The 24,224-nt window shown below is 53.8% G+C and overlaps 2 protein-coding genes across 8 annotated transcripts in view; one reads left to right on the forward strand and one right to left on the reverse strand.

The window, feature by feature from the left end:
* Positions 1-24,224, forward strand: part of CDH23 (cadherin related 23) — a 423,400-nt gene that overhangs the window by 358,388 nt on the left and 40,788 nt on the right. The gene's annotated exons all lie outside the window — the stretch shown is intronic.
* VSIR (V-set immunoregulatory receptor) lies at positions 1,151-24,139 on the reverse strand. Its single transcript, XM_033209277.1, has 7 exons — positions 23,899-24,139; positions 12,081-12,509; positions 11,352-11,408; positions 5,930-6,037; positions 3,580-3,607; positions 2,297-2,490; positions 1,151-2,121 (listed from the first exon to the last, which is right to left on the reverse strand). The coding sequence occupies exons 1-7, from the start codon at positions 23,978-23,980 to the stop codon at positions 2,084-2,086; spliced, it is 936 nt and encodes a 311-aa protein (XP_033065168.1). The 5' UTR covers positions 23,981-24,139; the 3' UTR covers positions 1,151-2,083.

Here is a 24,224-nt window from a genome sequence, read left to right on the forward strand (position 1 = left end):
AGGCCAGGGCACGCTCTTCCTGAGTTGGGACGTGGGCTGGAATCTGGGCTGTGGGCTTGTCCTTCGACTCCAGGGACAGCAGGTGTCCTGTCCCCACTCCTGCCCTGCAGGCCCCAAGAATTGTGAAAAACACACCCTCTTTCCTTCATTCTTTCTTTTTAAAATCTGCTTTGAGGCAAAGTCTTGCTCCGTCCCCCAGGCTGGAGTGTAGTGGCTTGAACACAGCTCACAGCAGCCTTGAACACCTGGGCTTAAGTGGTCCTCCCACCTCAGCCCTGCAAAGTGCTGGGATGACAGGTGTGTGCCACCATGCCCAGCCAGCACCCCTTCCTATGGCAGCTGGCATCACGCATTGTGGTGACCAAAGGGAATAAAAGAAGGGACCCCCCTCCACCCAGGGACAAAGGAGAAGCCAGGCTTTGGGCATTCTGACCACTCGAGGTGTCAGCCCCACCTCCGGGCCTATGTTTACCCTCTCCTCAAGGCCCCCAGCCCAGCCCACGCCGAGCAGGAGGTGCTCAGTGGACCATTCCTTTGGGCCTAACTGGGGGACTTGGAAGCAGGGCCATGTGTCCAGGTGGGGTTCCCTGGCTGTAGCCGCAGGCTCAGGGCTCACTGCTGCCAGGCAGCCTAGAGTTGCTCCCCTTTTCCATCCCCCCAATCCCCCAAGCAATTGGGTGAACATCTGCCTGCCTAGCCCCAAATCCTGGCTTTCAGCACCCAGGCCCAGCTCAGCAGAGCCAGTGTAGGCTGCTAGGAGACAAATGCCCAGGCTGGACTACGCCCTCCACAGTCCCTGGGTTTCCCATCCTGCTAAACGCTACAGGAGGTCTGCCCAGCCCCACCTCACCTGTCCCCATGCTCAGGTACTGCCTTTCCTGTTTTACCCCCAGAGTATACAGAGATGCCCCCCACTCTCCTCCCCTGCTTTAAAATCCTTCAATCACAATTCCACAAAGGACTGCCCTTGCCTATGTGTATAAAAGCAAATCCAGGGCGAGCCCACAAGCAGGAAATGGGAACATCACCCCCACCTGGCTGAGTCGCCCTGAGGTGAAGACTCTGCCAGGCACAGATTGTATGGAGTGGAAGGTGGGGTTGGGGAGGAGCAGCAGAGTGCGGATTTAAACTGGCTCTTACAATCCATCCACAGGGTTTGCACCTGTTTCCCCACGTAGTTTTTAATAGCATCCCGCTTCACACTCAGAGGTGGCCCAGAGTGGACAAGACATTGTGTGGCGCCCTTGCAATGGCCCGGGCTGAGCAGCCAGAGTAGAGGATGGGGAGGGCAGGGGCCCCACTCACCTTCCCAGAAGGCCCCACCCACCTCCCTCACCACCATCTCCAGTGGGTGGTGCAACATTTGGCCTGGCCTCAGATTGCCCAAGACACCATTTGCTCACAGTGGCCACCATGCCCCAATACGTACTTCCCGTTTTGGGACCACCGAGCTCTGGGGACTGGAATGCAGGCACTGGAAGCCCCAGATTGACTTAACCTGTTGATAGATCGTCAGAGAAACTGCTGGTAGGAGGCAGCTGGGGAAGGTGGCGATGGCCAGTGGGCAGGCAGGCCTGGCCCCAGAGCCACTGTGGTACAAAGAGAAAGTCTGACAGAAGAGCAGCCTCAGGCAAGATGGGGGAGCCCAGGCGGCCATGGGGGACAAGTCTCTCCACAGTGCCCTGGGTCTCATGCCTGGGAGGGTGGCCCAGTGTCCATCTTGTCCCATTGATGCTGCCACATCCCAAGGCTCATGTCTCAGAATTAGAACTGCTGACGGGCTGGACATTCTGAGACTTCTTAAGATTAAGTCCTTTGACATCCGTGGCTGGTGAATTTCAGGTCTCTAGGGGAGAATCTCAGCACCCCAAAATCCTTGGAACAGGGGCTTAGCCATCCAGCGTCCCCATGTAGCATCCAGAGGGGTTGAGGGTCTGGGCTTCTGAGATGTCGCAGCATCTGAACCCAGAGCAGGTGGGAGGGAACCAGGGCTGAGGCCAAGGAGGCCACTCACAGAGCCAGCCCTGGCTCAAATGCACCTGCCCCAAACTCAGCCACAACGGCCCACTGTCCCCCAGCTGGTCTAGATGACCTCAAAGTTTGGAGAGTCAGGAACAGGGTCTGCAAAAAAAGGAGAAGCAAAGTGAATGGGGGCTCCTCTGTCCCTCACCCCTCAAGCCCACTCCATGAGGCTGTGGAACTCTTCAGGGAGGGTAGGGAGTGAGGCCGACGCCCTGCAGGCCATGAGGTCATGACCTTACAGGTCATGGTGCTGTGAAGGTCAGGAAACACTTACCCAGGGATGGGAAGAAGACATCTCCGGGGCCTGGAGGAGACAGGGGGGTGCCGGGCTCCGAAAGCAGATGCCGCCCAGACTCAGAAGGCTGCCGCTGGGCCACATAGGACAGGGGGTGCCTGACTTTGGCCTCCAGTATCCCCTGGGCAGGTGATGAGGCCTCAAAGCCAGGGTTTTCAATCCCTTGAGTGTTGCTGCCACAGAATCAGAATGGAAGGTCATCTGTGCTGTCTGGAGCATGAACTGTACCCTCCCTGCCCCCGGCTTTTCTCTCCTCCCTTCCTCTCACCTACATCCCTATCCCCAGGCCTCAGCAGCATCTCCAAGCAAGAAGGCAGGAGCCAGGCCCACAGAGCAAAGGCCATGGGCTGCACCTGCCCACCTGTCCTGAGCTGAGGGCATCAGGGCCCACCAGAACAGACCCCAACTCCTCCCTGACCATCAACCCTGGGCACCGCCAGGAAGCCGAAAATCACAGACACTTCCAGGACTTCAGCCTCAGGAACTTGGGGACAAGTTTCTCTTTGGTCAATAGAGTTGATGGCATTAGGATCGAACATCCCCAAAGCCTGTCTTGAGCTGAGGGGAGGGGTTCTCTTCTCTTCCCAGTTGGGAGTAGGATAACTCTTAGATTCTAGGTGGGTTGCAAGCAGGACTTCCTTCAACCTGTCATGAAGATCATCCCTTTCAAACACCTAGAGGAGCTTTGCGTTTGGTGTTGCCGGTACCGGGGCAGAAACTCGGGTTCCCTGAGCACATCCTCCAGGCCGGGCTGCATGCCAGCTTCCTGCCCAGAGCACACCAATACACAGTCCCCATCCCCTCTGCCCCTAGACCCGGCCCACTGCACCACTCTAGGACCCTTCAGCCTCTGCCCTTGTGGCCTGCAGCAGTCTGATAGCTTTCTTCTTGGAGTTCTCTGCAGGCAGGAGGCACAGCTCAAGGGGTGTGGCTGGGGCTGGACCCGCGGGCGTTCTTTGCATGTTTCACTGTCTGCGCCAGATCAGCTGCTTCCTCCCTGTCCCCATCCTGGCCCAGGCTGACCACTGAGACCCAAAGGTGGGTGCACGACACATCTGAGCAGAATCAGAGCTCAGCCTGCTGAGTGGGGGTGACAGGAGAGTAGCCAATCCGCACAGATGTGCAGCCTTCAGCAGCAGACGGCAGAGGCTCTTCTGACCAGCTGCTCTAGGAGACTAAACAGGGCCCCTACTGCACAGAAGTATCTCTTCCTGGATAGCCAGGCTAGGAAGTTTTCTCAAGCAGGTCTCCATGGGCCTTACCTGTCCATCCGCACCAGCTCCTGGGCACCTAGGGACAGACAGACAGAGAAGCTGGTCATGGAAGGGAAGGCTTCCCCATACAACATCCCTGCCTCTGCTGGCAGATGCCCTGCAGGGAACAGGAGCGAGCCCAGGAGGGCCCTGCCCAGCTCCAGACTCCATTTCTGCTCACATGGGTGCTGTCCAGCAGTGATTTGCGTTCTGTCCAGCAGATGGGGCCTCCACGAGGGGCCCATTTTGACGACTGATAAATGAAACTCTATCTGCATTTTCCAAGCGTGTAAGAACACTATTTGCCATCAAGAGGCCAAAGGCAGCCAGCGCTTTCTCCTATGGCTTGACTTATACAGCGTCAGACCTTCAGCTTTAAGTACTGACCAAAGGTCAACTCCTGAATTTGCTAACTGATGTCTCTTGTTTGAACATTTGCCAAGTTCTGGTCTTCAGCCATGACTTACTGTTTAAGGTCAGTGCCTAATTAGAGGGCTCCTGGTCCTCTCTGTCCCATCCCCTACATTGCCTAATAGGGTGGCATTCTAGGGAACATCTCTCAGGGAAACCTTACAAGTTACAAGTGCGAGTCCCCGATCACTTCCCAGCCACTTCTCTTACTTTCTGCTTCTCATCCAAGTTGCTGCCGCTTGCCTCAGCCTTGGGACACCCCTAAACTGGCCACCAATTAGATGCAGTGACCCCAACTTCCCTCTTTCGTGCAGCACCCCACGTCCTCCCACAGATGCTTCTTGTTTTAAGGAGCTTTATTGCTGATTACGATGGGGAAACGGATGGTGGGGGAGGGGCACAACAACAGAACAAACACAGGGAAGTTACCCAAAAGTTCCTGAAATCTATTCGAATCATGGCTATTGTTTACGGCCGACTCATGGCTCAGGCTTCGTGCAGGTGCACACGGGTATTCCCTCATCTCATCCTGTGCACCACCCTTTGGAATGAGGGTTGTTGGTTCCATTTTAAAGCTGGGGAAACTGAGGCTCAATCCAAAGCAGGATGGAAATCCACACCTGTTGGCCTCTCCAGCAAACTGCCCTCCTCAAGGCTCCAAGCCCTTTCCTTTTCTTCCTGAGAGTGCCTCATTCCCGAGCAGGCTCTCCGGCCCGCCTTCCACCAGGGAGCAATGCTGCTCCCCCTGCCCTGCTGCCCGGGGTTGCTCTTCTGTTCCAAGCCCTTCACCTGCCCCCACCCACCCCCAGCCATGGGTATTCCTGCAGGTAGGTTGTGGTGGGTTCTAGGAGAGGAATAGGGGAGTTCTGAGAGCAAGGGTGAGGTGGCCGTAGCCCCTGAGTGACCCACTATGGGGCTCCATGTGGTAGCCCCCAGGAATGAGGGGAGGGAGGGATGACAAGTTGTTAAGGGCCAGCCACAGGAAATAAGTTGTGAGCCAAAAGCCACCTGGTGCCAGAGCAATCCTTTCTCAGTTACTTCTGTAGCCAGGCAGAGGGGAAGAGGCCAGGGAGGGGAAGCAAGGACAAAAAACTCCCTAGCCCCTTCTTGGAGGACTCAGACTAACCAAGACTCATGGGCGGGGTCAGGAACCAGGCAAGGGGCACTGTCACCTGGCCAGGGTGGGAGGTGAAAGATGTTTGTGCCCATGACTTAAAGCCCAGCCCCACCACTTATTTGCTGTGTGGTTTCTTAGGCAAGTTATTTAACCCCTCCATGCCTCCGTTTGCCCATCAGTAAAATGGGGACAATGGTAGGACCGAATTCCTGGAGTTGCAATGAGGAATAAGTGAGAGCATGTTTATTATGTGGTGACTTCTATTCCCTGGAAAGAGCATGCATTGAAAGCTCTGAGATCGAGTCCTGGCTCTGCCACTTACTAAGTTATGTAACATTCAGCCAGTTATGTAACCCCGCTGATCTTAGCCTTCTCATCTGGAAAAAGAAAGGGTTGAGCTAAGTTATCTGTAAGACCCCTTCCATTTCTGATATTCCAAAGGTCATTTTTTGTCCCAACAGTTGCTACTAATTACAAAACAAGCACGCCTATACCTTAAACAGGTCCCCCAAGGATCTCTGAGTGGCAGCATTTTTATAAAGCAACTTGAGCTACTCCATATGATCATTCATTCAGAAGACATGTATTGAGTGCCGGGCCAGCACTGCCTGGGAGCCAAAGGGGCTGGTGGGCACTTGGTCCCCAGAAATGGCATGCCTCCTTTCTCTCGGCCATTTTGCCCAGCTCCTGGTGGGAAGTGCAGCAGCTCCTAACTCTCAAATGGAAAGGAATCGTGCCTGCATCGTGCCTTGCTAATCCCAGGCGCTGAGCTGGGGGTTGGAGCAGGTCACTTGCACCGTCCACCCACTCCAGGCAGGTGGGAATACTCACGGCGGTTGGAGGCCGCCTGCCTTTGCTTGTAGACCAGGAGCAGGATGAGGGGGAGGCAGAGGATTCCTACGATGCAGGCACCCGTAGCCAGGGCTGCAGCCGTGATGTCTGAAAGGGCAGAGAGGTAGCCAAAGTGAAGCCCCATTCCCATTGCTCCTCCCAAGTGGAAACTGAGGCCCAAAGAGGGAAGACCAGGCAGCAGGGAGACCCTCCTTTCCCCGGAGTCCCACAGCTAGACCCCCAGCGACTTGCAGGGGCATGGAAGATAAGGGGTTCTCCTTTCAAAGAGAGCCCTGTGCCTGCCGCCATATGCACCTGGAGCACACAGAAATAAGACTAGTCACCTACAGCTCAGGCGGCTCCAGGCAAGAGAGGGAACAGAGTCCTCATCCCAGCCCACAAGGGACAGCTGGAACACCCTTGGCTACAGGTTATTCCCCGAAAAGGGAGAGCAGGGCCTTCGCAGACCCCATGCCACAGAGCTCAAGGTCAAAAGAAGCCTAAGTGATGCAAAAGTTTTGAAAATAGATAGCGGTGACGGTTGCACATTGTGAATGTAATTAATGCCACTGAACTGTAGGCTTAAAATGGTTGAAATGGCAAATAAATTTTACATTATATATGTTTTATCATAATAGATTAAAAGCCCCAACTCGCGGTGGCTCAAGCCTGTAATCCCAGCACTTTGGGAGGCCGAGACAGGTGGATCACGAGGTCAGGAGATCGAGACCATCCTGGTCTACACGGTGAAACCCCGTCTCTACTAAAAAATACAAAAAAACTAGCCGGGCGAGATGGCGGGCGCCTGTAGTCCCAGCTACTCGGGAGGCTGAGGCAGGAGAATGGCGTAAACCCGGGAGGCGGAGCTTGCAGTGAGCCGAGATCGCGCCACTGCACTCCAGCCTGGGCGACAGAGCTAGACTCCGTCTCAAAAAAAAAAAAAAGAAAGAAAAAAAAAGCCCCAACTCATCCCAGAGACTCCTTAGCTCTGGGACGGGGCCTCTGGAACCCCTTGATCTTGCCACACAAGTCACAGGAGAAACACCCGAGGTGAGAACTAGAAAAATGTGAATCCTTGTCCAATGTTTTTCCATTTTAAACTTACTAAATTACCAAAAAAAGTACAAGTTTAAAAAAATATTCAAATATTCTCCTTCCTTTGTACCAAGAGCCCCTCTGAAGAGATCATCCCTGTGTGCCGGTTTCTATGTTGTGGTCCTAGTCATATTCCCTGCAAATACAACAGATGGAGGGTCATATGACAATGCTTTTCCCACTGAGCACAGCTCAGACATCTCTCTGTCTCACCTACCTCATTCTGCTTAGGGTTTTATCACATTGCTCCCACTAAATTTATTGAAGCAGTCCCCTGTTGGTAAACACGTTGTTTCCATTTTCAGCATAACTAATAATGTAGCAATCAACTTGTGCACGCAGCCTGGCTCACTCAGGAAGGAAATCTGTAGTAAATTCCTAGCGGTCAAAGTGCTGAGCCAAAGAGTATGTGCATTTTCTTTTAGGCTATTGCTAAATTGCCCTCCAAAAAGGTTGTACCGCTTTGCTGTCCCAACAGCGTGGGGAGGTTTGATTTATTTCAGGCCATCTGCTGACTGCAGGAGTTTAGCTGGGAACAGACGTGCCCTCGGAACCACAACCAACATAAACGCATTTCCTTCCCAATTTTAGCCTTTCCCAGAGCCAAAAGATGGGCTGGGATGCCTTTTCACAGTGTCAACTTCGCCCCTGAGAGGTAGATGGGCTGTGGTCTAAATGTTGCCTTTGCGCTATTTGTTTGGGAATAAAGGCTGTTTTTGTTTTGCTCTACAATTCGACAGTGTAAACAAGTTTTCAGGAGGTTTGTTCATACCGCAAATGAGAACAAACTGTTTTCAGGCACTTTAGAAGTACCCACTGGTAGAGGAACAGTTGCTATGCTAATTACAAAGCAAGCTCCGCTCCACATTACAGCAGGTTCCCTGCAGATCTCAGCAAGACTGCATTTTGACGTGGAATATTGAAAGTAAAGACATTCTATAACCTAGACACCTCAGTATTTCAAAACCCCCATCAAAGGACCTTATTGTGGGCAATATTTGAGAAGCCAGTTGCAAAGCACTCTCTTCTAGTGCTTTGCAGGTCTCCTCTGGACGGCTACTAAGCAACATTTTGTGAGCTTTGCCAGGTGCCATTCATGCCTGTTCCCTGTCTGCCTTTGGAGGGTGAGCTCTCCAAAGACAAAGATATCCCTGCCTAACTTCTGTCCCCACATGGAGATTTCCCCTCTGTGGCTCCTCTATCAGATCAGTACTTAATTTCACTTCAAGAGTCTGAGGCTTCCTTGCAACCTGGGCTGAGTTGACTCTGGGGCAGAGGGGCGCAGAGGTTTGGGGACAGGTCTGTGGATCCAGCTGCTCTCTGAAGCCGCAGGCATCTCTGCAGAGCTCAGCCTCGCCACAGTTCCCCACCCCTTCCCCCAAGCGTGGCCAGTGCCTGGGGCTGGCACTCACAGGGGAGGGTAGGCATGCTCGCTCACCATTCAGAGCCAGGCTTATCCTGGGAAGGTGACCAGGTGCTGGCAGAGGTAGCTGCCGACACTGCACTAAGGAGTGTGCCAGGCCCTGACACAGCAGGGTGGGATGGGAGGGGCCTGGCCTGCTCAGGCAGCCTTTGTCCAGGGCCTGCCTGGTAGCCCATGGGGATATGTGGAGGAGGGAGTTTGGCTGCTGACGGTTAGGCTGCCTGATTTCCCAGGGAGGAAGCTGGGTGAAAGCAGACAGCACATTCTGCTGTGCTGGGGAGGTGGGAAGAAGTTCACAGGGAGATGAGCTGCCTGGCCCCCTTCTCTGAGCTCACTGAGAAATCACAGCCCCTCAGCAATGCAGGAGCTCCTTGGGCACCAGCTTCTCTAGTCTCATTCCCCTACCTCAGGCCAACTTGTACTTCTGTGTTATTTCACAGTCAAGCTACACTCTTACTTCTCAAGGATAACATTAAGAGGCTGGGACTGGGGCTGGGCACAATGGCTCAATCCTGTAATCCCAGCACTTTGGGGAGCCCAGGCGGGTAGATCACTTGAGCCCAGGAGCTCGAGACCAGCCTGACCAACATGGCTCCGACCAAAATGCGTGTTCTAATTTTGCTCTTGGCCTGTTTGTTGGTTGGAAAAAAGGGTAGCTGAGTAAAAAGTCAATGTAGCCTTTGAGTTGGGTTTGGTTTAGCTGATCCCCATTCCAGCTTAGGTCCTCGTGCATGTCCTCCTGGATGCCTTTGTACCTGCAGGGCCTAGCAGGGGTGGTCCCCACTGGATGCCTGACACATACAGGGTGTAGAGGGATGTGGAAGCCAAGACCTATGTACTCAGAAGAGGGAGGTGCCCTTGCATTTTGTCTCCAAGCTGCTTGGTATTTTCACCCAACCTCTCAGTGCCAGGCACCCTTAGAGTAGTGCCTCCTTACCCTGTAGGATACCTCTCTGAGCAAGCACCAGGGGGCTAACTGCTACCCACTGCACAGCCCCAAGCTGAGAAGAAGGTGAGTAAGCAGAGCTAAGCAGGCCTGCAACCAGATCCCAGCTATGCTGCCCTGAGCTATGTGAGCTAGGGCAAGTTAGCATACATCTCTGGGCCTCTGTTCCCATGGATACAGAGAAGATGGTGACGCCTGCTTCATAGAGTTCTTATAAGAATTCCCTGAGGCTAGGCGTGGTGGCTCAGACCTGTAATCCCAGCACTTTGGAAGTCAAGGTGGGAAGATCAATTGAGCCCAGGAGTTCAAGACCAGCCTGGGCAACATAGCAAGAGTCCATCTCTACCAAAAGTGATTTTTTTGTTTTTTGAGACAGAGTCTCGCTCTGTCACCCAGGCTGGAGTGCAGTGGTGTGATCTCGGCTCACTACAACTTCTGCCTCCCAGGTTCAAGCACCTCTCACGTCTCAGCCTCCTGAGTAGCTGGGATTACAGACGTCCGTCACCATGCCAGGCAAATTTTTGTTTTGTTTTGTTTTGCTTTTTTGAGATGGAGTCTCGCTCTGTCACCAGGCTGGAGTGCAGTGGCGCGATCTCAGCTCAGTGTAACCTCCGTCTCCTGGGTTCAAGTCATTCTCCTGCCTCAGTCTCTTAAGTAGCTGGGACTACAAGCACACACCACCATGCCTGGCTAATTTTTGTATTTTTGGTAGAGACGGGGTTTCACCATGTTGACCAGGCTGGTCTCGAACTCCTGGCCTCAAGTGATCTGCCTGCTTTGACCTGCTAAAGTGCTGGGATTACAGGCATGAGCCACCACCCCTAACCCCAAAAATAATTTTTAAAAATTCACCAGGCGTGGTGATGCATGCCTATAGTCCCAACTACTTGGGAGAATGAACCAGGAAGATCACTTGCGTCCAGAAGTTTGAGGCTGCAATGAGCTGTGATTGTACCACTGCATTCCAGCCTGAGTGACAGAGCAAGATTCTTTCTCAAAAAAAAAAAAAAGAAAGAAAATCCTGAGGCCAGGCGTGGTGGCTCATCCCTGTAATCCCAGCACTTTGGGAGGCCAAGGCAGTTGGATCATTTGTCAGTAGTTTGAGACCAGACCGGCCAACATGGTGAAACCCCGTCTCCACTAAAAATACAAAAATATTAGTCAGGCGTGGTGGTGCATGCCTGTAATCTCATCCTAGCTACTCGGGAGGCTGAGGCAGGAGAATCGCTTGAACCCAGGAGTCAGAGGTTGCAGTGAGCCCAGATCACACCACTGCACTCCAGCCTGGGTGACAGAGCGAGACTGTGTCTCAAAAATATATATATACTATATATTTCATATATATGTATATATTATATATAATAATATATATAACATAATATATCTATAATATATATTATAGATATAATATATATTACATATATATATATCCCTGAAGTAGTAATACTTAAAAGGACTTAGTCCAGTGCCCAGCACACAGTGGGAACTCAGGAAAGGTAGTTCTGTTCCCCTTCCTGAGCCTCTTCCTCCTCCCTCCCCTACAACAGAGAACATCTGAGGAACACAGAAACACAGAACACAGAAATCTGAAGTAGTTGAATTCTAGACCCCCCAGCCTTCCGAAGTCATAGGGGGATGGCGGGAAGGGCAGCACTTAGCTGCCTGGGACACCCAGTACCTGTTATGAGGCACTTTCCCTAGCCAAAGGTGACTGCCAAGGCACAGCCACTCCAGAGATGCAAGAGGAGCAGAGACTCCAGAGCAGATGGAAGGGGAGTGGGCTTCTGGGGACTGCACCAAGGAGGAAGCAGAAGGGATGTGCAGCAGCAGAGGAGGAGGAGGACCGGGGTTTCTGTGGGCTTGGGGTGACAAGGCCAGAGTTCCAAACAGCGTCTGGGTGCAGGATGAGGACAGAAGAGAACAGATAACCCAAAAGGGGCAAGAGAATGGTTCCTTACTTTCACTCTCCTGGGAGGAGGATGGGTATGCCACGCAGTTGGATGGTGCATCTTTGCCTGTGGGAACAAACAGAAGGGCCATTAGGTGGGTGTCAGGCCCAGGAGGCCAGGGAGGCCTGTCCAGGCCAGTGTCCCCCTCCCTCTCCAGGTTCTCACGCTAGTGCCTACTCGGCAGTGTTGGCCCAGTGGCAGCCTGCACACATGTGCACCCACACACACACCCTGGCATGTTCTCACCCAGCCCATTCTCATGCCACTCCCAGTGGCATGTGGATACCTGCCGGCGCCCACACCTCTGTCCGAACCATGGGCCCTTGCACTCTCACCTGAACAGAGAGACAGACACACACACATATTCCCCAACAGCCATTCAGCCATTCACTGAGTCATGCCCCAGGGCACCAATCAGTCCCGCTGATGCCTATACCCACGGTAGCCACAATGTCACCATGAGCAGTCACACTCCCAGCCCAGGTACCTACAGCCTCACACATTAAAAAATCTCACTGTCACAAACGGAGCCAGGTACACCCTCCCTCTCCATCACTCCAGCTAACACACCCACACGCTACACACCCTTGACCACCCCATCTCACCCACAAACTCCCTGGAGTGCCAGTGTTACCCATGCAGCCTCACACTCCGCCCAGCACAGTGTCATGCATGGTCACACCATCAGACAGGCAGCCCTCCACACACGCCAGGCTGTCACGTGCAGGATGCCCTCACCTGTCTGCACCTGCAGCTCCATGGCACCATGGACCCTGTGCTCCGAGTGGTGGTGCCTGATCTCCACCACAAGGCAGCAGTAGAGGCCGCTGTCCAGCAGGGTCAGATTGCGCATGGTGATGGAGAAGTTGCCATGGTGGTCGGAGGCCGACTCCAGCCCGTGGCGCTGGGCCAGGTCGTGGCTGGTGTTGGCAGCCTGGTGGCCTCCATGGTGCAGGTGAAGGTCCTGGAACGTGAGGTTGCGGATGGGCCGGCGCTCTGAGCAGGTCTGCACCTCTCCCCTCGAGCTGCGGTACCACGTCTTGTAGAAGGTCACATCATGCCCTTTGTCCACAGGGCCGAAGAGCCTGCAGGTGAGGGTGACGTTCTGCCCCTCGGGACAGACGTACAGGGAATACAGCGTGGCGACCTTGAAGGCTGCCACCGGACCTGCTCAGAGAGAGGAGAGCCCTGTCACCTGACTGATCCAGCGCTACTCCTGGCACCCTCAGAGCAGAGAAGAACCTTGGCCTCAGCTACTTCCCAGCCTCAGGCCCCAGGCATGTCAGCTGACCTCCCTAAGACTGCCTTCTGCATTTGTTCACGAACCCCACTCCATCCTAGGCTGTTGTCGGGGGAGCCACAGAAGCTTCCCCAACTAGGGGTGCTCTTGGATGCTAGACAGGGCAGAGAGAGACTCGGAGGGCAGCAATGCAGTCGGGTGTGCCCCTCTTCCCAGTAAAGTGTATGCACAGCCCGTTGGGTGGGAGGCAGGTTGGGGAGTAGAAAGGCTGTTTGGAACAGCAGCTCCTTGTCCTTGGCCACTCTGTAGGGGCCATCAACACCTCTGCCCCTTCCTACTCCTAGGACTGAACATGCCTTCCCATCCTCACCAGGGAGCACTAAGAGAGCACCTGCTTGTGCAAGGCCTGGGCCAGGTGCTGCATCTCACCTGCATGCTGAATGCATGGCCTCCCCTTGAGCAGACGAGGCCTGCATTCTCAAGAGTAGAACCCCATGGCAAAGGCAATCCAGTGCCAGCCCTCAGGTCACTTGGAGGAGGGAGGAAACAGCCTTCTGGGGACAGTTAGGGACTTCCTGAAGGAGGGAGGGTCTTTGGACTTGGTGCATAGATAGGATTTCAGCCAGCAGAAAGGATGTCCTAAGCAAGGTAGTGTGAAAATGGGAAAACCCAGTGTCTGAGGGACCGGGACAGAGAATACGTGAAAGGTCATCTCATCCACGCACTTCCTCCCAGCCAATGTTAGAAAATTGTCTAGTTCTGTTTGGTTTTTTTTCACCAAGCAAATGAAGCAATTCCCTGGTCCACTTTGCCTTATCCCGATCCTCCGGCATTTAATTGGGTTGACCCTCAAAAGCATGAGCTTTTGAAAACAGAATATGGGCTAGAGGCCGAGTTTCTAAGTGTATGAGCCTCGGTTTCCTCATCTGTGCAGTGAGAAAACTATTGGCTACAATGCAGGGTTGTGAGAGGACTAGATGAAGGAAAGACGAGAACACAAGATGTGAGCTCTAATGCCCTCTGCAGATCTCTGAGGGATACCTACAATTATTATACGTTAGTGTTATTTTTATTTATTTTTTATTGATTTGTTTTTGAGACGGGGTCTCCCTCTGTTGCCCAGGCTAGGCTTGAACTCCTGGCTTCAAGCAATTCTCCTGCCTCGGCCTCTCAAAGTCTTGAGATTACAAGTGTGACCCACCATGCCTGGCCAGTGGTATTTTTATTTTAAATGGCATGTCAGGCTGTTGTGGGTCTAGTAGAGAGGGAAGGAGGGTTAGAACTATGTACAGAATCCAAACTGATACATCCTTTTCATTGCCCCAGCTAGGGGCATTGCCCAGAGCCAAGATAACACCACATCCTCCTTCAGATGCCCCTTCCCTGTTCTTAGAGCCCAGGACCCTTGGCGGCAGGCTGAGACCCACTGGAAGAGCTGAAAGCCTTGTCCAGTCAAGAGAGAGGCAGCCTGGTGGGGCTTCTGGAGTTGGCCAGCCTGCATTGGACCAGTAGCTGTGAGCCACTTAGACGCTGAGCCCCGACTCCTCACTCACAGATGTTTTACCCAGAAATGAAAATATTTCCCTGGCAGAGTTGAGGCAAGGGTTAGTAATTATTCACATGAAGTGTTCTATAAGTGCCATGCGAGTAGTCGGTGCTTGGTATTTGGGAGCTAGACAGGTCTCTAATTCATTCAGCAAGTCAAGAAGCGCCTCCTAGGAGTGAGAAGCACAGTGGGATGGAGAAGCCAGCTTTAAAGTCTTTCCTGCTAAGGTGTGAATGACTGATAACAACTTGTGATCCGATCCTGGGTGGCTTGTGTTTAAAGGAGAGTCTCCAAAGGCAGCAAAGCCCCAAACGGCGTGTCTGGAGGAGTGGAGTTTTAGGCAGAGAGCCAAGTCTGGGAGCCCCAGATTTTTAGAGTCATTGTCAGGGTGAGCAGAGATTTCAGAACTTCTTTGGCAAGATACAGGTCTCCTTTTCAGGCAGAAACACAGAGACCCAGAAAGGGAAAGTGGTTGGACTGAAGTTCCAGAGTTCCAGAAGGTATGAACTCAAAGCCTGGACCATGCGGGACCTCAGGTGGTGCAGGATCTAGGTAGAACCGTAATAAGAAGACATAGCATGTGTTGTGCACTATGCTGAGGGTTTCATGGGCTTATCTAACAATGATATAAGGTATTGCTTTTATTCCCATTTCACTGATGAAGAAACTAAGGCACAGAGAACTTATGTAACTCACTGATGATCACACAGCAAGCAAGTGCTAGAGCCAGAATTAAACTCAGGCATGTAGACACTACACTGATGAAAAAAGTCCAGAAACTGGAAGCCCACAGGCCACATCCAGCCTTCACACATATTTCATTGGACCCTCAAAATCTTTTTAATTTTCTTGAGATGGCAACATTTAAAAACCAGGAATTTGACATGAAAATTCTGACTTCCAGCGCTCCTCAGAAAATCAGAAGATAACGCTAAACCAGCTTTCCTACAGGGCAACTGTCAGCTGGAGCTCAGTAGCAGCTCTTGGGGGGCATCAGCACTCCAATTCGCCACAGTCCGTACTACTCCCTAATAATTCCACCTGGCCTGCTTCACTCTGTCACCGTGGTTTCTTGGCCCTATGGACATTTGAGTTTGTGATGAATGAGTGTGGCTCCTTGGGCTAGCTGGCATGGGACTCTACTGCCCAAACCCATTATGCTACAAATCTGACCCACAGACTCAAGAGAGGAGATGATCCACCCAGGGTCCCCAGGAGAAGCCTGGCAGTGCAGGGACTAGCCAACTCTCCTCCGACTGCTAACCCACTGCCCTTACCCCTGCAGCAGGCTCAGTGGAAAAGGAGCCCCAGGAAGCCTGGCTGTGCCCCTGGTTTTGTCCGTGCTGGCCTGGACTTCCCCTTCACACCTAAGTGGGGTGGGTGTGGCTGCAAAACCATGGCCCTGCTGGGAAACAGAAGTGAGGAGGACCTAGGGAAAGGGCTCTCCCACTTGGTTCTTCCCAGGAAGAACCAAAACGCGCCCCAAGAGTGGGTCTTGTGCTGCCCCTTTCCCCAGCAGGCCATGTGGCAGGTCTGACCAGCACCTCTCCCAGCTTCTGCCCCTTTCTCCCTTTGTCTGACACTGCCTCCTACCCCAGAGCCACCCCAGGGCTGGGAGCTGAATTCAGCTCCAGCTTTAGCTACGGTAGTATTTACCACCAGGACACACACCTTGGGGGCTGGCTGAAGGGCTGGCTCAGCAGACACAGGGCTGCACGCCAGGGGTGGGTAGGGCAGGGCAGGTAGAGTAGAGCTGGTGGCCAAAGCTGAGCTGGGTGGGGTTGGGGGCCCTCAAGTGGACAGAGGTGTGGACAAGCAGGGCTAGCATGGTTGTTGGCCTGAGTATCCCTGTGAACAAGGAGGGGCAGGGCACCAGGCTCAGGGTCTAAGCAATGGGGTTAATGACCCCAGGATTGTACCCATAGCACCCGCAGCAGTGGGGAAGGTATGTTCTCCCCTGGAGGCAACTTCCTTGAGATGCACGGAGGATGGGGGCGGGTGCATCAGAGAGAACGCAGGGTTCAGGGAGTGCTGTAGAGGGCGCATTGCTCAATCCCCCACACCTCCCCACCCCTCACACACTGGCCACCCATCCCACAGGTCCCAAAGGAGTTGTTCCCCTTTTAGAAAAAAAGGAGAAGCTGCCCTAGGATTCAAGTTTGGGGAGCAGGGGAGGATGCCCAGTTTCAAGCAAGCGGGCCGGACGGGAGAGGGTCCAGGACAAACCAGAGAGACAGGACAAAACAAGGATCCATAGGGGTTTGTCCTGGGGAGGGAGGGAAGGCCAGAAAACACCCCATTTACTGTGTCTGAGACTCCAGCTTGGACAAGGCGCACAGCAGCCTGTCCTCAGGAGGACACTCGAAGGCATGGTATTGGGGAGAGGGGCAGTGCAGTGTGCAGAGGGGCCTGCACGCGCCCTGCGGACTCCACGTCTGCGCACATGCACGTGTGTTGTCAGGGGAGCTGTTCAGCCCGGCTAAAATTACAATTCTTTGGCGAGAGGATGTTGCTTATTGTCAGGAACAGATCCTTTCGGACACCTGGGTCATTGTCGGAGACCGGGGAAAGTGGGTGGGGAGGAAGGCCCCGGCTCCAGGGTGGCCAAGAGCATGTGGGACAGGAAAATGACCTGGGGCCTGGGCCTGAGAGCATGTGCCAGGCGGGAACCGTCTGGTTGCCATGCTGCTGTCAAGACCCAGTGCCCCCGGACCCCCACTCGCCACCTGCCACTAGGTAAGGAGGCAGAGCCACCTAGAGGAAGAGTGCCGTAAACCTGGGAAAGCCTGAGTCTCAAGAGTAAAACTCTCGCTGGGAATGCAAGGTCCTGGGGCCTCAGTGTCCACTTAGTTGTGCCCTCATTGTGTGCCCCTGGGCAGGTCCTACCCTTCTCTGAGCTTCCCTTTCATCATCTCAACCTGAGGGCTGTCCCATGTTCTGAGGCCCCCTCCAGCTCTAAAATCCTGTGGCCAGGAGGGAAGAGCTGTCTTATGACCATGTGTTACGTGTAGGCACTTGCTGAGCATCTTATACCTGTCACATTTAATTCTCATAACACCCCCGACATGGGTGGTATCATCTCCACTTTAAAGATGAGGAAACAGACTCAGAGAAGTGACTTGCCCAAGGCCACAGAGCCCTGCGTGACTGAGCTGAGATTCACACCTTGGACAGGCCAGCACTGCAGACAGGAAGAGCCCCCACCTCTCCAGAACCCTCCAGTGGGCAGGCAGGGTTGATGCCTCATCCTTCAGCTATTTAGAAAGAATGAACTGACCGTGCATTGACCTCCACGCCCTCCGTGCAACACTCCTGCTCTGCCTCAGACCCAAGCTGAAAACATCCTTCTTTCATTCCGCAAATATTTACCAAGGTCCTAACATGGGCCAGGGCCAGGCCCAGGCAGGGAGGCTGTGGGGATGCAGAGCTCCATCAGGGGCATCTGCTCAGAACTTGGGCCTGGGCCTGGGCCTGTGATTTCTAGCTGTAGCACCCTCAGATGTTTCTGTCCTAGTACAAGGGAAAGGAGCTCTTGTTGGCATCTTCTCAGAATATCAGTTTTTGTGACCTTCGCCGCTCTCCACCCAGCAGGCCCCGGGTGAGCCCTGTGAGTGCGCACGGGATGGGTGTGTGTGGGTGTGGACAGGCCTGTGTGCTTTTCATGACGGGGCGTGAGCTGAGCCCACAGTCGCCAAGGCAACGCCCCAGCCTTTGGAGGTGGGACCCAAGCTTCGTGAGTCGCGCCTAGGAGGCCCCACCCAAACAGCTGAACTCTGACCAGCTGCTAGGGGTTGTCAAGTAAACAGTTATTAATTGACTGTTGTGGTTGGCCCTGCACTAGATGCAAAATGTCTCGTCCTTGGTCTCACAGGACATCCCAAAGAGAGTGGGACCTGGTTCCAGCTCCCCGCCAGGCCCCATCCCCCAGGATAGTCCACAGGCTGGGGCTGGGGCTGTAGGAAAAGACTGTGTTCTGTCTTTATCAAGATGCAGAGGGAAACAGAGGCATGGATCAATCAGGCTGGGTCTGCCAAGGCTAAGAAAGGAAGCGTGGCAAGGCAAAGGCTGAGGGCCTGAAGCCAGCAAGTCTGCCCTGGGGCTTTCTGGCCAGTGAGGACAAAGGGCATCTCAGATGTGTTTATTGATACCTGCCCCCGCAGGAAGTGTCCATTCACATCAGACCAAGGGGGCTGGGAAGGGGAAGCCAGGCTCTATTGAAGGAAGCGGCACTTCCAGCACCTTGGGAAAGCGTCCGTGCATCCGGGGCTGGGGCTGGAGGCTAGTATGCCTCCCTGGGGAGGGCCTAGACAGCTGGCCAGAGGTCCTGGCCCGTGGATGCTTCTGTGGATGAACCCCTCCCAGACTCCCCAGGCCCTTTTGGAGGAGGACTGTGTGCAGGCCAGGCTCCCAGCTCCAGCCAGCCACCCTCATGCTCCTGTGCCGTGAAGATGTCCTCAGGGTCCATCTCAAGTCTTTTTGCCCCCTACTATTCTGTACCAGGCATCATTCTAAGTACTTGTTTGTTTGTTCGGGTTTATTGTTGTTGTTGTTTGAGACAGAGTCTCACTCTGTTGCCCAGGCTGGAGTGCAGTGGTGCAATCTCGGTTCACTGCAACCTCCGTCTCCCAGGTTGAAGCAACTCTCCTGCCTCAGCCTCCCGAGTAGCTGGGACTACAGGCGCTGCCACCACGCCTGGCTAATTTTTGTATTTTTAGTAGAGACGGGGTTTCACCGTGTTGGCCAGGCTGGTCTTGAACTCCTGACCTCATGTGATCCACCCACCTCGTCCTCCCCACGTGCTGGGATTACAGGCATGAGCCACTGTGCCTGGCTGTTTGGTAGGTTTTCTTTAGAGAGCTAGGGTCTTGCTCTTCACTCAGGCTGGAATGCAGTGACAACGAGATCATAGCCCACAGTAACCTCAAACTTGTGGGCTCAAGCTATCCTCCCACCCCTGTCTCCCAAGTAGCTAGGACTACAGACATATGACACTATGCCCAGCTAATTTTTAAATTTTTCGTAGCAATGGGGTCTCGTTATGTTGTCCAGGCTGGTCTCCTGGCTTCAAGAGATCCTCCCACCTCAGTCTCCCAAAGTGCTGGGATTACAGGCATGAGCCACCGTGCCCTGCCTCATTCTAAACACTGTTTACATGGATTAGTTTATGTAATCTTTCCACCCTATGAGGTAGGCACTAGTATCATCTCCATTCTACAGATGAGAAAACGGAAGCACAAAGAGATTAGTATCTTGCCCACGGCCTTACAACTAATAAGTGATGGTGCTGGGATCTGAACCCAGGTAGTCAGCCTCTGGAGGTCTGGTGCCATCTGACTACTCTCTAGAGACTAGAGGTAGCTGGGGACTGACTGGAGGCCCCACCTCCTTCCTGAAGACAGACAAATGTCATGACCAATGAAAGCCCAGCTTGCCTGGCCACGTCTACCACATAGTTTTACTTTTGGTTTTACATTAAATAACATTGAATCATATATAGAAGAGGTTATTCCCTTTTCAATTATTTCAGTCCTGATTACATCAAAGAGAAAGGCCCAGTTTGATGCTAATATGTCTCTAAAACATCTCTCTCTTACTTGCTAATCTCCTTTTCTTTTAAAATTTTATTTTATTTTAATTTTTTGCAAGGGAAAACAGCAGTTTTCAGACTCAGAGCCTTCCCAGGTTAAAGTTTCCAACTAGAATTTAATACCCTTATATGGTTTTCCTGTTACGTACTTTTATGGTTTTGTTCTATTTATGACAAGTGATACTGGCTTTCCACTAATGACAGCGATAAAAAGTTTCCTTTTAAAAATCTACATACGCAAATAAAAGAATGAGTAGATTTAAAGAAAAAATAACTAAATATTATGAAAGGCAGACACTGCAGAGATCACAAAGGTGATAAGCAAATGACTGCAGCTAGGGAAACACCGGTGTGGAATTACCCTTCAGAGGAGGGTGGTCAGCCTCACTGAGACCATGTCACCCAACCTGTCCATTGTGCAGACAAAGGGGAAGTGTGTGTTTGTGTTCCCATGATGAGTGAACAGCAGAGGCAGGGTTTGACTCCAGGTCCCCATGGGAAATAAGATCCTATGCAGAAAGGCTAAAGGAATGGGCTTGCTTGGCTTGGTAAGTAGCAGAGCAACTTCATTACTGGATTACTCATTCATGAGCAAGATGGTGGCCACTGTCTTTGTCTTTGGGGATAGCCAGCCAAAGTGAATGGACTGAATGTAAAAGAATCAAATGTAAGAAAGATCCCACCAAGATAAGCAAACCCAGGACCAGGCTTGCCTTCAATGTCCCCATCTCCAGACAACTTTAAGAGGAGAACCTGCAGGCACCTCCATGGGCATTTCAGATTGTGAGGACCCATCGGGGCTCACAGGTAGCTGGATGCAGCCCATGAACCCTTCACACTCCAGGTTTTGGAGAATCTAGTCCCAGTGAAGCTCACCAATGCCTTCCCAGGCTCTGGGCACTCCATAAGGCCCTGTAGGAAGCAAGGACCTTAGATGGAAAACCAGTGGCCTGCAGAAGCCAAGAAATCCCATAACATTACACAGTATTCACGAGCAGCTGGGTTCTGTGTTAAGTGTTCGTTCATTGGCTCTTCACAGTAGCCCTCCAAGGGAAGTGTTATCATCATCCCCATTTTAGAGGTAGAGGAACCTGCTCAGGGATACTGAATAACTTGTCCAATATCACAGAGCAGTAAATGGCCACCTTGTGATTTAAGCCTAGGTCTGAGTGACTCGCAAAGCCCAAGAGTTAAGCAAGGGGTTGTACGGAAGCCCTGGCGTGCAAGTCCCTGGCTTCGCCATACACAGGCATGCTGGGGTTGCTGCTAAGGGCATCTATGGGGCCATTGGAAGCCACAGTGCTGATCCCTGGCCCACCCTCCCCTGGGAGACCAGACCCTGGATCATTGGTTGGCTAAAGCCTGGGGCCTCAAGCTTGGTATGTGGGGCTCGCTCACTGCCAATGGGTCGTCACTGAGGATCCCTTTCTTCCTTTCATCTGCTCAGGCCTAAGACCCCAAACACTGTGTGCGGATAGGGAGGTGGCCCCTTTAGCATCTCGGCAGCACACTCCTGCCTGGATCACCCTCTCCCAGGAAGGTCAGACCTCAGCAGAACCTTTGCCCTGCTTGGGAGGAATCATGAACAACCAGTACAGCTCAGCAAGAGGCTCCCAGTATTGCTGGCCCTTGGGTGTCCCTGGCATTGGGTAGATGCCCCCTCATGCAAGGGACTGGCCTCAAGGCTGTTCCTCTCTACTCCAGAGCCTCTGGGCAGTGGGTTGTGGATTTCCTAAGAGCTGACCATTGCTGCGTCAGAGGCTTGCAGCACTGGGTTACTCAACAAGGCCCTGCAGCCTGGTTTACTGTGAAGGGGAAGATGGGGTCTCTCGTCCCTAACCCCAGTGCACCTCTATGAACTTAAATGTGCTCATCCCAGAGGTTGGGACTCCTGAGTCAACCCATGAGGACAGGGCAAGGACAGTAACTGCCTCAGATCCTGGGAATGTCTGTGGGGAAGAAGAGGCTCTGCCACCCTTGAGATCTGCTGGGTCCTGGTCCCACAGTGTACCCCTCCACCCATCTCACCCTGAGTCAGGTCCAGGAAAGGAGTATCTCTGGTGCTTCCTGGGCTTCTGAACACCACATTCATTACTACCATTCTCCTCAGTGCTGGCCCAAACCCAAGAGCTGCAGAACAGGCAGGTGCCAGACACTCTGTCTCACCTTCCCTGGCATAAAGGCTTTGACCTTGGGCAGCACACCCAGGGCAACCCAGCACCTTGGCAGGCTGGTGATCAATCTTCTCAACTTACAGATCCTGCTGACCATGCCTGCAACCAGGCCTCCCATCCACTATCCCCCTCAGTGCACACTGTCCTAAGGAGTTGGGTGAATATCTATTATAGTGTGTCCATGTCACAGTTCAGAATACTGAGGTCCCAGAGCAATTCAAATGCTTCTGACTCTTTTCAGTGGAAAGCTGCAGCCAGCCTAAATCATCTCCCTGTGCTGGGCCCAGGAAGAGATGGCTCTTTGATGTACCATGTTGTTTGAGTAGCCAAGACCTCTGAAAGTAAAGGCCCCTGGCCATATAAGCAATACAGGGGAAGGCGTCCTGAGCCCCTCTTGGGGCCTCTCTGCTACTGGGTGTTCTGCAAGCTGGGTCCCTATGCCCTGGATCTCTAGAACTGTTTCTCAAATTGGGGCTGCTGAACAGAGGGCAGCCCAGCCAAGTGAGCGCAGGAAGTGGGCAAGAAAGCAGGAAGGGTCGCCTAGAAGGACAGGGCAGGGCAGGGCAGGTGGCCCATGACAGGTGGGATGCTGACTTGCCTGCCTGCCACCGTCCCCTGTTCCTTCTGGAAGCCATGCCCTGCCGTAAGCCGTGGCCTTGATGCTGAGACTGTCCTCTCCACCTCCCATTCTCCTCTTCCTTCTGACTGTCACCTTGAGGAGCATCCACCCTAGGGCTTAGGCAGCTGTGTCTGTGACATGTGGAGCCCTCCTCCTCCTCAGAGGCCCAGGCCAGCCTCCAAGTGCTGAGATAGCCGGCAGCCTGTGGGCACCCAGGTTGCTGAGGTATCTTCCAGGTTCAGCCTCCTCCTCTCCCTCTTATCCCATCACCCTCTCCTTCTGTTCCATCCCGCCCACTGGGTCCCTCTGCCAAGCCCTCCACCTCCCTCCTGCCTCCCTCCAAGTCCCTGTATGACTCATACTTTCCCTGGGTCCTCCCCATAAAGTTTGGTTCCACAGACTCTTTGAAGAGATCCAGCCTTTTCAGCTCTGGGCAGGCAAGAACCAGGCAACCAGGCCATGGGTACCGGGGCCTCTGCCCCCAGCCCAGGAGCCCTGTGTTCAGGCTAGGATGCTATCCGAACATGCTGACAGTCTGGACTTTGGAAGGGGCAACCAGGCCATGGGTACCGGGGCCTCTGCCCCCAGCCCAGGAGCCCTGTGTTCAGGCTAGGATGCTATCCGAACATGCTGACAGTCTGGACTTTGGAAGGGGAAGGTGGTGGTTCCCTGTGTGGGCTTCTGTGTTTGAGCTGAGGAAACTGAGACCAGAGATGCTATCAGTTATCCAGGGACCTAGAAGGGGCTCGTGGCTGAGCTGAAGAGTGTCCCACATCCTCCCCAGTACCCCACACTGGTCCCTGAGTGGCAGCCTTGCTAGGATGGCAGGAATCAGCTGACCACTTATTCCTGGGCTATCAGACCCTTAGAATCGGGACCAGGTGGGTAGTGTTGCCTCTGTGTCTGAAAGTGTGCCCACCGTGACCAGTGCCCACCGAGGCTCAGCCAGGGGTTTCACCAGGGCAGAGCATACCATGCCCTCTGTGTCCTCTGCAACACTAGAGCCCTGAGACTAGAGGGGCAAAAAGATGCCAGCTGTCAAAAGCCGGTGACATCCACCAGAACACACTGACCACCCGCACCCTGTGCCTCTCCTTCTCTGCAGAAGCTACCTGTGCCTGGGGCTCTCTGGGCAGGGAAGGGCTGGACAGGCAGCCCTCAGGCGACAGCCCTGCCTGCCACTTGAGCAGCTATGCCTAGCTGGGACACTTGGCACAGTTGCCACTGCACCCTGCCCAGTGGTCCCAGCAGCCTCTGGGCGGTGGGTGGAGTGGGGTGCACGGTCACACAGGCTGAGAGGGATCCCAGGACGCCCCCATCCCACAGTTCCCACTCCAGTCTGCTGTCTTCTCCCAGCTCTTCCCCAGCGCCCCGCCTCCCCCGACCTTACCTAGGGACGCAGCCAGGAAGAGGGCGAAGAGCAGGGATCCCCAGCGCCAGCAGCCGGCCTCCGGGGCCGTGGGGACGCCCATGTCTCCGTTAGACGCGCAGAGGAACTTCTGGTGCCGGGGAGCAGGCGGGACGCCGCCGGCGCGGGGAAGCCTCCCGCGAGTGAGTGCGAGCGAGTGCGAGCGAGTGAGCGCAGCGGGCGGCCCCAGCGCTGCGCTCCAGGCACCCGCCCCGGTGTGGGGGAACTGCCTCTCCGAGGACGCGTGGGAGGGGCTTCCCGGAGACCGGCCCCGTGGGTGGGGAGCCAGCGTGCGTCCCAGCGAGTCA

Source organism: Trachypithecus francoisi, unplaced genomic scaffold, assembly GCF_009764315.1.
Source record: "Trachypithecus francoisi isolate TF-2019V2 unplaced genomic scaffold, Tfra_2.0 Lachesis_group9, whole genome shotgun sequence".
In the NCBI taxonomy this organism is placed as follows: Eukaryota; Metazoa; Chordata; class Mammalia; order Primates; family Cercopithecidae; genus Trachypithecus; species Trachypithecus francoisi.

What these genes read in the sequence shown, in the direction of transcription:
- VSIR (XM_033209277.1), bottom strand. Translation starts at nt 23,980, where the DNA reads ATGGGCGTCCCCACGGCCCCGGAGGCCGGCTGCTGGCGCTGGGGATCC. An exon ending in GAGCTGGTGCGGATGGACAG is followed by an intron (nt 2,491 to 3,579) that starts GTAAGGCCCATG and finishes ATTCTGTGGCAG; the next exon opens with CAACACTCAAGGGATTGAAA. An exon ending in TGTCTTCTTCCCATCCCTGG is followed by an intron (nt 2,122 to 2,296) that starts GTAAGTGTTTCC and finishes CTTTTTTTGCAG; the next exon opens with ACCCTGTTCCTGACTCTCCA.